Below are 13,441 nucleotides of genomic sequence, written 5' to 3' on the forward strand. Positions count from 1 at the left end.
TTTGTTAACAAATTTGATTTTAGCCAAAAGATGTGTATTAGGTTCTTCAGTTAACGAGATTTCCTCAAGCTCAGCCTACTGAAGTCTCATGCATAGCCTCAGCCTTCAGTGCCTGTGCAGAATCCTCTGATGATTCACAATGAAAACAGGGGATAGCAATGATGTTTTTGAAATGTTAAAGGCATGTGACTCTACTGCCAATTTTTGATATAAACATTTTTAGCAGAACACATCTGTTTCAAAGCTACAGAAACAAGTTACAATGAAACAGTTCAATAATAAGCTTTATCTGGTGCTGGTATCTCAGACCTACCTTTCTTTACTTTCAATCCATATGATTTTTCACTTTTAAATTAATCAATTTTTTAATATAAGCTTTGTTTTACAAAGCTACAAGCAGTTTCCCTAAAAAGTTCTGCCACTTTAGACAATAGGGCTGTACCATAATATTGCACCAACAGAAGGAACTGACCCACTGAAGACATGAACACACTAAAGAGATGATTGCAGGAAAGAGAAAATCTGTAATTCCAGATTCAGACACTTACACATCACAGGCAGAACAGTGGTGGCAGCGGTCAGGTTTGATCAGCTGGCATCGATCACAGTATCTGATTGCTGTATTTAAGTGCAAGGGTCAGGTCAGTAGAATTCATCTCATTTTATGAAAGCTTTCCCCCTTAACATGAACTGAATCTTAAAAGAGCTTCCTGCCCTCCCCTGCCACACTTGTTCTCGCAGATTGTCACACACCTAATCTCATATGATATGTAGTTTTGATTTTTTAAGGACTGTAACATATTAAAGTATTCAAAAGTACCTCTTACTACTCTACTGATTCCATTTTCATTTACTCTTTGACTCCCAAGTCTTCCTGTCCTTCATCCTTTGGCACTGATCCCCTTTTCACCTCTGCACAGGGTACTAAGGGATCTCATTGTGAAACTACATTCTTTCAGCAAGTCAGCCTACTGCACTGACTTTCACCATCCACTTCACCAAACAATGATCTAGCAGAGTGTTCAGTAAGTCAGTTCTTCTTCATCTTTCCTGGATATTTTTAAAGAGACCTTCAGGTTTTTCTCAATGAAAATAAGACACTAGCACAGGCAGTTTGTAAGCAGGAGAAAAGCCAACATGTACAGCTAAACAGAACTGATAAGTGCTAGCAACAGCTTCCCAGACCACTCCAGAACTTAAGACTGGGACTCTTATATGGAGGCCTGTGTTTAAAAGGGCCAGGTGTCCTTAGACTTTCTTTGGAAAAGTCACAGTAAACTTCGGCAATGGTTATTCTGAGAAGTTTATATTTTTGGAAACTCTACAGGGTTGTTAGTTTCAAGAAAGAGAAAAAGATATATGCACATATAAAAGCTACAGATTTTTAAAGAACATACATATACATAAGACAGCACTTTCACAGCTCATTCATCTATAAATTGGAATAAAATACCTACATATATTAAAAGCAAATCCAGAAACAGTTCATAACTACATTTGTACTGAATTGCAGATGGGAATGAAACAATACTTATTTGTTTTTAAATTGCAAAAGCCTGTTAAGATCTTAAGTATATTTCTCCTCACACTGAATCAAAAACAGCTCAAAAAGAAAAAATTTAAGTGAGGATAAAAGCGATTATAAAATTGAACAACACATTTGATTTTCCCTTTTTCAAGCTATCTTAGCTATATTTATTTGCTGTGTTTATTTTTAATTGCCACAGCTGGAGTTAACTGCTATCATCTCTCTTCCTGCTAGAAGATATTTTTCTTCTTTAATTTCAAGTAGTGGCTTTATGTTGAGAACCCCAGAAAAAGGCCTGCTCTTTCTCTCAGAGGGATTAAACACCAGGAGAAACAAAGAACAAAACATCATGGCTTTTGCAATATGTGCTTAATAAATTATTGATTCAATGGCAACAAATGAATAAACAGCAACTTGAGGAGCATAGAATAATCTTTATATCTCACCTCTTGATGCTGTTGTCGTATAGATAGGCAAGTCTTTGGCAGCTCTTCTTAAAATGTCCTGCTGGATTTCTGGTCTCGTTTCTTTTTCATATTGTTCTTTATCAAGTTTTGTCAAGCAGAACTAAGAAGGATGTAGAAAATGGATAGGATGGGAAAGATTAATTATTTCTTTGTTTTCCAGGAAAAGACCTTTTGGGTGTTCCCATCCACTGACCCAAAAGCACCACGTAAACAAAAAAAAGAATGCGACAGGAATTACAGGGGATCTTTAGAACTCCTAAGTTTCTGGATGTATTCTTGATGTATTTAATTTCTGGATGTATTTTCAAGAAAATAATCTTTATCTCTGTTCCATTATCTATAGTATTTTCTCTCCAACACAAGGGAACACAGAGACTCAGAGTGAGTTTTAAGGTACAAGCTTTCCTTTAATTCATGATAAGCATAATTTAAGCGAACTGTGAACAAGAAGAAGGTGAAACAGTTCTTTGCTGCTACAAGGCACTGAAGTTCTCTTACCCCACTTCCTCTCTAACATACAGAGGGGTACAAACCAGATGGAGGGAAAAAAAGGCAGGCAGGGGGTGTGGTGAGCTTCACAGCCCCACACAGAAGCTGGAAAAGTTTAACTGGATTTTTAACTCAGGAGTAGTCAACACTAGTCTCAAAATTCTTAAGTTGTACGGAAAGCACCTTAAGCAAAGCCTGTACAGTTTGGGAGTGTCCTACAATTCTGAGTAAAGCCTGACAAGCATTCCTGTTGAAACCTCACTGAAATGTAAGCCTTTACCAGAAAATCCTAGAGAGCTTTTACTCATTTGTGAAACACTTAGTTTGGTATCCGCTGAAACAGTATTTCCCAGTAAGCCCACAAAACCCAGCGTGCTGATGAGGCTCTGTGCAGCGGGGGCTGAAATGACGATTTTCTTTGGTATTTTTCTGTTCCAAAGCACTTCTAAACTCTGAGCTTCCTGCATGGACTACAAGAGCTCTCTTTATGAGCACACATAGACAAAGCATTCATGGTAGAGAGTGGAAAATGCTATGTGGGCAGCTGGAACAAAAACTGGCTTAGTGTGGTTTAGTATGATCGTATTTACCTACCAAAAACATGTGCATGATTAGTTCACATGGATTCTCCTCTCATCCTGTACTTTTTCCTCTTTTGGATTACAGTCAGCTGGCAAGCAACAATGAAGATTCCACTTACAGCAAGGAGGAAGCAGTAAGACATTACTGCAATTTCTCTGTGCTATTTCCTAACCCAGAATGCAAGCAAGATGCCTCACAGCTCACAGAATCTAGTTAAGCCTCCTGTCACATGTAGCACCAGCCCAGTTATTGCGCCTACACACCCTTCGAGGGTGAAACATGGAACATGTCTAAATAATACCCTTTTAAATAACCAGACACTAGAACTAATCTATGTGAAGGGTGAAATTAAAGTTTAACATTTCAGCCATCACTAAGAGTTTGACCTAATTATTTAAATTTAACCACTCAGATCGATATTTATTCAAGCATGAAAACTGGAGATGCTCACATCAAAAGTTTAAGGCAGATGTGAAGCATCATTCCAGCAAACAGTTGTGCAATACACCTTAATCCCTACCACCCTTGTGAGGCTGCTAGGTGACCCAGGTATCCATGACCTGCAATCAAGCAGAGGTTGCAGGAAACATGAGCACCCCCTCTAGATGACATTTCAAGGCAAACCATTAGTGCACAGAAAAGGAAAACAATAAAAAGATTTAAAGCTTTTTAAATTTGTCCATGTAACATCATTGTATTACTCTAAAAATCCTGGATAGGATTTTGGTTTTCCAAAAAGCTGCATTTCTCTTCTAATTTCAGAACTTAATAGGGCTATGAGACCACAGTCTCTCAGGACAATAGCAGGATATGTTCAAAGGCATCCAAAGTTGTCTGTTACCACACAGCAAACAGAATTCCCAATGAGGTTCCAGCAGTTCTTATTGAAAACAGAAAGAATCCCTTTGTTTCCTTCCTCTTTCTGGATCTTGTATAATGCTGATTGTTCTTTCTTAGGACAAATGCACAGGGATTACACTAAGACAACAGCAGCTGCAGAATCTTTTTTTTAGTTCAATAGTAAGATCACAGGATGCTATTTGTTTTGTAAGAATAGCCAATTTGAATGATTAAAACTATATACATTTACACTCTCACACAATGGAGACATACTGAAGTCATGGTTGTTTTTAAGGACAAACAGCATAAATTACTCACTAGTACATGAACAGAAGGGATTTGCCCAGAAACAGAAAAGGTGGTGCTGGGCTTTAAATTCGGTTGATTTTTTGCTTTTTAAAATTTTTTTGAGTGTGGTTTTCTGTTGTCCTGGTGGGATAGGTTTTTTGAGGTTTTTTGTCCTTTTTCATTTAAACCTAGCTGTATAAGAAAATTTTATTAAATCTGATCTCTCTCCACAGTTAATAAAAAAAATTCATTACATGCCATATGCCCAAGCCATCCCTTTTGCTTGCTGAATACAAAAAGCCTGCTACATCATCGCTGTAACTACAGGAAAAGTATTGTCAGAATAAGTTTACTATTAATGAAGAATTCAAGAAGACGGTAAAAGTTACTAGGCATTAGCATTAAAAGGAGCTCTAGTTCATAGAGCTTTATAAAACTTAGAATAACATCATTTCAACTATGTTCTAACTAGTTAACCTGCTTAACTCAACCATTTTCCTGCAAAACCACGGCAGAAAAAGCAAAACCAAATTACCCTGAATACAAGCCCCTTTGAAGTTTTAGGTTTACCAATGCATAGACTCATGTAGGTGGGAAAACATCTAAGATCATCAAGCCCAGCCATAAACCCAGCACTGCCAAGTCCACCACTAAACCACATCCCCAAATGCCACATCTATAAATGTTTTAAAACCTCCAGGGATGCGGATGCAACCACTTCTCTGGGCAGCCTGTTCCAGTGATTGTGACAACAAGCCTTTCAGTGAAGAAATTCTTCCTAATATCTGGTCTAGATCTCCCCTGGTGCAATTTGAGTCCATTTCCTCTTGTCCTGTCACTTGTTACCTGGCAGAAGAGGCTGACCCCACCTGGCTACACTCTCCTTTCAGATAGTTACAGAGAGCAGGAAGGTCCCCCCAAGCCTCATTTTCTCCAGGCTGAACACCCCCAGCTCCCTCAGCTGCTCCTCACAGGATTTGTACTCCAGACCAATAGCTTGTGCTCCATCTTCAACAGCTGCATTTAGACTTTATGCTTAGCAGAATAGTGTTTAGCTTTTTACACTTCACATTCTACAGCTTTAACATACAGATCTCTAAGCTATAATTAAGCACTACAGAGCAGTGTTTGCTTTTTCTTCAAAACATGGGAATAACTTGTCTCAAGAATGTTTAAGGTTGATATTAGCACTGAATGTCAGTCTTGCTGAAAACAGAATAAAAATTCAACCCCCACAGAGCAACCAACACCTCAAACAGTTTAGACAGTTTAAAAGCTTTGTAAAAACAAGGAAGAGAAGTGCAATATTTTAAATTCAGTGCCTGTATTTAATACTTACATACACACACATTAGAGAAAATGGAAAACAAGGTAATCCATCTCAGGCTTATTGGAATTAATACAATTCTTTTTCAAAACAAAACTTCATCATGCATTCTTTCGCTATTATATAAAGCTTCTTTAGGTAGTCACATCTCAGTGTTTCTAAACCTTAACCCTTGACTAATAAGTGGGTTCAGTCCTCCAGGTCATAAGTATACATTGCATTACTACTCTTTCTTATTCAAACAACAGTTAAAACTGCTAAAAAGGAAACATAAGAATGTTGTCACTGTACTTCATTTATCATTTTTAAAAATTCCAAGTTTCAAGCAAGCCACTTCATCGCATAGCACTGTACAAGACTGCCAAACTTGTGATGATTTAAACACACATTTTGTATAAGGAAATGTCATTACACAAAACATATGGTATTTTAAGATTAACTTGATCATTTTCATTCATGATACGCTGTCACGCTGTTCTATTTTAGACAATGAGAAGGCAAAGGTGAATCACGCAGTACTGCAAACAAATTTCATCACTGAAAACAGTTCAGCTATTTATAAAAAAGGCATTGACATTTTCATAACATTATACTTACCTCATTAGAGGGGGTTGCAGGAGATGTGAAAATTGTCTTCCCATAGGACCATACAAACATGACAAATGACAGATGAAAAACTACAAGGTAGACAACTGCAATAAAATACAAATCAGAATTTGGTGAATATAGCTGAAAAGAACAACAAAAAAAAAACCAACCCTGATCTTTGAGGAGGGCTAAGCAACTACCAACTAAGTGAACTAGGACTGTTCACTTAAAAAAAAAAATTAAATAAACACCCACCCTCACTCCCCAAATGTTACAGCTGCTCTTCCTCAAGGAAATGATGTTTTTATTATAGATTTTATCATTCAAAGTGACCTTGAATGCTTCCAGGGATGGAGCATCCACAACTTCTCTGGGCAACCTTTGCTACTGCCACAATAAAGAACTTATTTTTAATAACTAATTTATACCTGCCCTCTTTCAGTTTGAAATCCTTCTCCCCTTGTCCTATCATTCCATATCCCAGTTACAAGTCTCTCCTCAGGACTCCTGTAGTCCCCCCTGCAGGTACTGGAAGGTATTATTAGGTCTCCCTGGAGACTTCTCCAGGATATTAAGCCCCAGCCCCCTGTCTTCAGCTGGACAGATGCTTCATTCCTCTGATCATCTTTGTAGCCTCCTCTGTACCAACTCCAGCAGGTCCCTGTCCTCCCTGTGCTGGGGCCCCAGAGCTGATGCAGCCCTGCAGTGGGCTCTGAGCAGAGCAGAGGGGCAGAATCCCTTCCCTGGCCCTGCTGCCCACTCTGCTTTGGATGCAGCCCAGGACACCACTGGCTTTCAGGGCTGTGAGCTCATGCTGCTGAGCCATGTAGGGCTTCTCATCAACTAACACCTCCATGTCTTTCTCCCCAGATTGGATTGCTTCTCAATCCAGTCTCTGCCCAGCCTGTACTTGTGATTGGGATTGTCCTGACTCATGTGCAGGACCTTGCTGAACTTTCCAAAGTAGATTTTGAAGGAGAAAACAAATCGACAAAACCCACCCCCTAAAAACCAACCAAACAAAATTCACCACCAAAAAAAAGGGCCCCACAAAACAAAACCACATCCCTCCCCCAAACAAAAAACAAACAAAAAACCCCCAAACCCCAGAACTGAACACAGCCTCACTTCTGTCATGTAAGTGACTAACCTTTCTGGATAAAGATGATGCTGTAATTCTGTTCTAGATTATCAGAAAGTAATTGATTGCTTACTGACCTACGGAATTCAATTTAATTTCTACTTCTAACAGAAACAGCACAGTACTGTGCCATTACAGAAGGCACTGGTCATGAATGACAGTTAAAACCCCCAAACAGGGTTTGGAGAGTACTGCACTCCAGTCATGCCAGATATGAGCTAAAGATTTTCTTACTATCTTTCAAATCATCTGAGAAATACAAGCTGGAAAAGTCCTATTACACACAGTGGCAATAAAATGTAGCTGGGTTTAGGAGGCAGCTCAATAAATTTTCTAATGAGTATGCATGATATCACTGTCTAAAGACCAGAAATGCAGACCTTATGACCCAGGAGGCTCCTTCCAATCTTGTTTCCTCTAATGGTTTCTTTTATCACTTGTCAAGAGGAAACAGATCAGTTGTGCCAGAACAGCAAGTCTTAGAGAAGTCATATTAAATATTTATATTATCTTCAGTTGCAGTAAAGTAGGAAATTTGACCTACTTTTCTGTACAGATGGAGTCCTTTAAGAAGGTGTATGATTTACTTGATAGATAGCAAAAAAGGCTCAAAACTCTGGGAACCTCCAACAGCTCAGAAAATGTTTGTGCACAGTGACAGAAGACATGGCTTTAATTTATCATCTTTCAGGATTTTCACTGTTTATTGCAATGAAAACAAACAAATTGCATTTGAGCTTTTGTTAGAGAATTATTCTTTTTACCTTTGCCTCTGATTCCTCCAACCTCAGAGGCAGACTTGGCAAATTTTCAGCTGTGGAGCTGATTGAAAATGCCAGAAACAAAACCCTTTTCTAAAGCCATCCTAAATCAGTCACTTGATAGGAAAGAACTTGTGTATTACTGTAGTAGGCACTGCATTATTAGAAGTTGTCTGTTATGAAAAACATACTCTACATTCAAACACAATGTGATTAAGCAACTAAAGAATGAGCAAATGGTTTGGAAGAGAGGAAAAAAATACATAGAACTGGAGCAGAATCAGTGGCACAGATCAGAACTTTGGTGGAGAAGAGAGCAAGAGAAATTGAATAGAAGGAAAGAGGAAATGAGATACAGGGAAGGGCAAGGCACAGCAAAACTAACTTACACAGTAAACAGTTCTCTCTGTCCATAAAAATCACACCAGAATTCAGATTCTTTTGAAGCATTATTTTTAGTGCACACACAATGAGTCAAACAGCAGAACCTCAAAGCTTTGTCACAGGCTGTAAATGTCCCCAAAACCCACAGAATAACAGGGACCACAGCTGGCTGTGTCAAGGGTACAGATCTGTGCCAGAGCTACCAGTATTTATTAGATAGAGGCAGCTATTAAAGTGCTCTTCATGTCACTGAGCTCTTGCAATCTGTCACCATCATCAAAAGCCAAGGGCCACTAGTCAGTAGCCAGTGATGGGCACCACCCAGGGAAAGACCCTGCAGTTGGCAGTGCATAGTGGCTTCACTCTAAATAAATTCTTGCTTCTTTTCCTACTCCCATGCTGCCTTTCCTACTGTGATTACACATAACTGTCCTGTCAATGCTCCCCAGGAAATGAGAGGGAGGGAAAATGCCATTTTTAACAGCTTTACTTTAGCAGTCCATCTACCCACCACTTCGGGTATCAGCAGCTCTCTACAGACTACTCCCTGAGGCATCTTGCATCTGTTTCCAGAACAAATGTAAACTGGGTTTATTCCTAGTCTGCTCATTTTCTTGTAATTACAAGCTAGATGGAAAATATAACAAAAACCCCCAACCCCAGTATCTGCCAGTTTATCCAGATTGAGAGTCACAAGGAACTGGCTAGACTAAGGCAACTCAGGATTCTCGGTGCCATGCTGTGACCTAGTGAAGTCAGTTCTCTTTAAAGGCACTGATGCATACTATGCCAAATTTATGGCCTCAAGAAGACAATGTCTTAAGACATGCTCTCAGAATCCTCTTAAAATATGCTAAGCTCTCCTAAGATTTGCCCTTAACATTCTTTTCTGAATCATTCTTAATACTACTTTCAAGACAGGGTCAGATGGCAGAGAGGCAATAATATATAACAGTGGTATATTACATTGTTAACAGAGATTCAGAGTTGACTTTATTCCCCTATCCTAATGGATATAAAACTAGGCAAGAATATAAAATTACAAAGCAAAAATGAGCCTTAACAGGGTGAAGGAATCACCACTAATTAAATCAAAATTTGCCATTATATTCAAATCCTTTTACTGCAGTACGTATTACACTGAAACACGGAGCAAAATACACTTGCTAAGATGCACATTATTGATTTACATAGCAATGTCTCTGGTATTTTGTTCTTTCAACTCCTCTGATAGTGATTCCTCGTTATCATGAGTTGGCTTATAAGAACTTTAGAAAACTTAAGCCACCTTTCTTCTCAAATCAAAGAAGACTTCACATGTCATTTTCAAATCAACTTTCATGGTTGATAAATTCATGCATACAGAATGCCTATGACATGATTCAGGATGGGAGGTGCAAGCAGCATGCAGGTGACAGCTATTAAGAGCCTAACAGGTTCCAGTGATAGTATCACTCTCATTAATTAATTTTGCATTTTCCTTCTCTGGTAGGTTTAGAAGAACCTGATCCAGTTAGATAGGAACTGCATTTGGGATAGTGATCTGACAATGCAACACAAACATTGCTCTGCCAGACTTCCTTAACTGATAGATGAATCTTGCCTTTCAGGAAGAAATTAGAAAGGAAAATTTATTCATCTACAGGTCAACAGCAAGTACAGCAGCACCTTGCAGAATTTTGTGAAGTCAAGGTAAAGCCCAGCTGTAAAATGGGATGAAAAAATCCAGTGTAACACAAGGATTTGTGTTCAAGTTCACAACTTGAACGGCTTACAGTTTATTTTGAAGATTTTCCTATTCTTTCAACTCTTCATTAGAAATTAAACAACAAATTCCATCAAGATTCCTTCTTTTTACAGTGTTCTGGTAAACATTCACCAGGAAGAAAACTGATAGATTAGCTTCTAGTTTTGTGCTCTTTTGCAAAATTTTTAAGAGATGAGATTTTACCAGTCTGAAACAGCCTTCTGTGGATAGTTGAAGTGCAAATCTGTGCTTAATCTACCACTCATGTTTCCCTATAAACCGTAACGAACTCCCAAATATCCCAGCAACAATATACTAGAATTTTTTTTGTTAGTTTTTATCTCTGTCACTGTGTACTACTACCCACTATGGCATGTACTTGCTAAAGCCAATATGAAGATTAAAATTTCTCAAAACAAGGCCTCAAACACTTGACCTGGAAATTTAAAATTATAATGTGTAGCCACTTTTGAAATAGTTGTGTTTTGCACAATTCTAACTACTCCTTAAGAATGGAGTTCTGAGGAATTTGGTAAGCTGTTTGGAAAATATTAAGTAGTACAACAGCAATTCACCTTCTTCCAGAAGTCTCTCAGGTCACAGGCCTAAATAGAAAATGGAATTGTGTATGTGCTGCAGTTCCTTCTCTCTTCTCCTTTTTCTGTTCTTGGTAGGTACCCATTTAAAAATAAACACAAACTTAAATCATAGTTGCATTACTTGCATTAGTCACAGATCTTGTCATCATCCCAAGTTTGTGGTATTAGAAACAAAACAGACTCATCCGTACAATATTTACCTTGTTTCTTAGCACTAATCTACTCACTACACAGAGCTCACACATAAAGGAGTCCATTTAAACTCTATGTCCCTTAGGACTTGCATGCAAAGCAGCTATTCACATCTTCATAAAAACTTTAAAAAATTACCTTTTTCGACAGTTGAAGAAATGGTAACTGGAAGAGAAAAAAAAAAGTTAGGTAAATTTGTACATAATGAAATAATTGGCTAAAAGTGAGATATACAAGGTTGTTGACCTGTTCCAAAGCATACTTTAGGTGTTAGGAGAGTTTCCCCACCCAACACTGGGGTAAAACAGGAGTCAATAATCCTCCTGCCAGCCTTGATGCTTGGCGAGTTACTGGAAGAGCTGAAGGGATGCAGTTCCTTAGGCTAATGAAGCGAGCACACTCCACAGACAATAATTAGACAGAATTTATGCACATTCCCCTTCCTATATGCACCTAACTCATTTTTCTGAGTCAACAGCTAGGCCAACAGGTGTACCACTGGAAAGCAGAAAACAAAATTAAAAGTTCTTACTTTTCCTGTGAAACTGTTACTCTCAACCTTCTTCCTTAAGTTTTCTTCCCCCCCACTTCTCTCTTCCTGTCACATACTATTTTTTGCCTTTTTCCCCCCTGACCTGAATTCTTCATACATAGTTAAAATCTCTCTACCTCCTCATCTCCTTTTACGCCAACAGCAAATTCCATTGTTCAAATCTACCTTGTACACTGCCTGACTGGTACATCTTCCTGCCCTCAGGCTTTTCCAAAACCTTCCCACTCAATTTATCAGTTCAAGGATGATGCTGAACAGAGAGCTGCTGGACTTGTTGGTTGCTGTGTTCATATCACTTCCCTTGCTGGATTTCTTCCTTGGACACTGAATTACTGAAACTCACTCAGGAAAGAATCCTTCCTGACTCCATCTTAAAGCTTCTGGTCACCAGCACGAGCAAAATCCTAACAGGGCACACCGTGCCTCCTGCAGTTTAGCTCACTACATATTTCTTCCCCTCTCCCAGCTCTGACATTTCTACTATAATTAACCTGTGCAACAATTCAAAAGAGTTTTTTCCAGATGCACACTAGATTGTTACATCTGCAGGGCTTGAGTGTGCATTGCAGACTTCCTTCTGAAGGGCAGCTTGTTACAGAGGTGGCATTTGTCACTTCTGAAGGGCGGCTTGTTACAGAGGTGGCATTTGTCACTTACCTGTAGATACCTACAGGGAAAGGCTCTATAACTGCATTATGCACCTGTGCCTCTTTTCATGGCCAGCAAGAGGCATAATGACATGATACCTCCGTGTATAGATGATCCCTTTTTGTTCAGACATGTTTTAGAGTTTTTTCCTTCTTTCTTGCCCTCATACCTTTCCATTAAATATCCACCCTCTGTACACAGAAGCCTCTGCAAAGTTAATGGAAAAGGTTCTGATTCCTTCCATCTAAAGGAGGAAGAAATTACCATTTGGGATAGAAAAATGTTGCCTTCAAACTCAAGGAGGTCAATCCTAAAGAACAGCTTAATTTCACATTAGTTATGCATACTTGCACAGCCTGCTCCCATGTTTCTGCCTGAAACTCCACTGCATGCTTCAGAAGCCAAATTATTTTTAAAGCAAATCCTGTGAGTGTTTTTGCTTAAAATTTTACCAATGTGTTATTTCTCCAGTTAAAATGTTTTCAACAATGCAAGGAGAAGATAAAAGTTATTTTAAAAGTCAGAGGTAAAATAAGCTTGCAAAGTATGTTTGTTTAACTTAAAAAATACTAAAATTACTTTAGATTTAGCTTTATCTTTGGCTCCTCATATCTTAAGTAAATACCTTTGCACACATTCATTCATAAACATCTATTTCCTTGGACAAGAAATATAAAAAGTTCTTAATTATCCTCTGTTGGGGATGGGAGAACATAGTTATCTATAAAACTTCAGGATATCTGGATATAATTGTCATTAAAGTAGTCCTTAATTTGTAGCCTAATTTCTGCTCTCAGCACGAAACAAAGCTGTGAGCCAAATCTGATGTTTGAAGACCCAAAATAATGAACAGGTTTTGCATGCAAAACCAAGGAAAAAAATAAGATAGTATTTTATCACATGTGGGACTTCATCAAAAAGATCCCTAAATAACCTTCAAAAAATTAATTAAGCTTCACAGCACCAGGGAGATAATTTCTCTTTCATACATAGGTCCCTTAGGTTAGAATGCAGTTATTAGACTGTGTAGAACAATTTTCATTTGAGAAACTCCTGCAGTTTGAGGTAAAAGCCAACATGGAAATGCTTGTGATTTTCATCCTGCCTTAATATCCTCCAATGAAATAAAACATGTCCTGTTCTCTTCCATCTCAGAGGCTCATGCAAGTTACTGTTACTGTTTCTATCCTTTTCACAGTTCTAATGTCCATTATCAAGTAGATTTAATGAACAGCAACTCTACTAGTCCAAATCCACTCAGCAGATGGCACATGAACAGCTTTACAGGATCTTTATACTACAAAGCA

General features: G+C 38.4%; 1 protein-coding gene across 3 annotated transcripts in view; it reads right to left on the reverse strand.

Moving 5' to 3' along the window:
• The window catches only part of ZDHHC20 (zinc finger DHHC-type palmitoyltransferase 20), a 49,156-nt gene that overhangs the window by 20,269 nt on the left and 15,446 nt on the right, over positions 1 to 13,441 (reverse strand). For 2 of the 3 annotated variants that reach the window (XM_059493172.1, XM_059493163.1), the window contains exons 2-5: positions 11,072 to 11,098; positions 6,119 to 6,213; positions 1,975 to 2,095; positions 549 to 618 (exon numbers count right to left, since the gene is read on the reverse strand). In XM_059493172.1, coding sequence (XP_059349155.1) covers positions 549 to 618; positions 1,975 to 2,095; positions 6,119 to 6,213; positions 11,072 to 11,098 — 313 coding nt within the window. The remainder of the gene's footprint in view (positions 1 to 548; positions 619 to 1,974; positions 2,096 to 6,118; positions 6,214 to 11,071; positions 11,099 to 13,441) is intronic. The other variant, XM_059493180.1, reaches the window with a different exon arrangement.

This window comes from Ammospiza nelsoni, chromosome 2 (genome assembly GCF_027579445.1).
Source record: "Ammospiza nelsoni isolate bAmmNel1 chromosome 2, bAmmNel1.pri, whole genome shotgun sequence".
NCBI lineage: Eukaryota > Metazoa > Chordata > Aves > Passeriformes > Passerellidae > Ammospiza > Ammospiza nelsoni.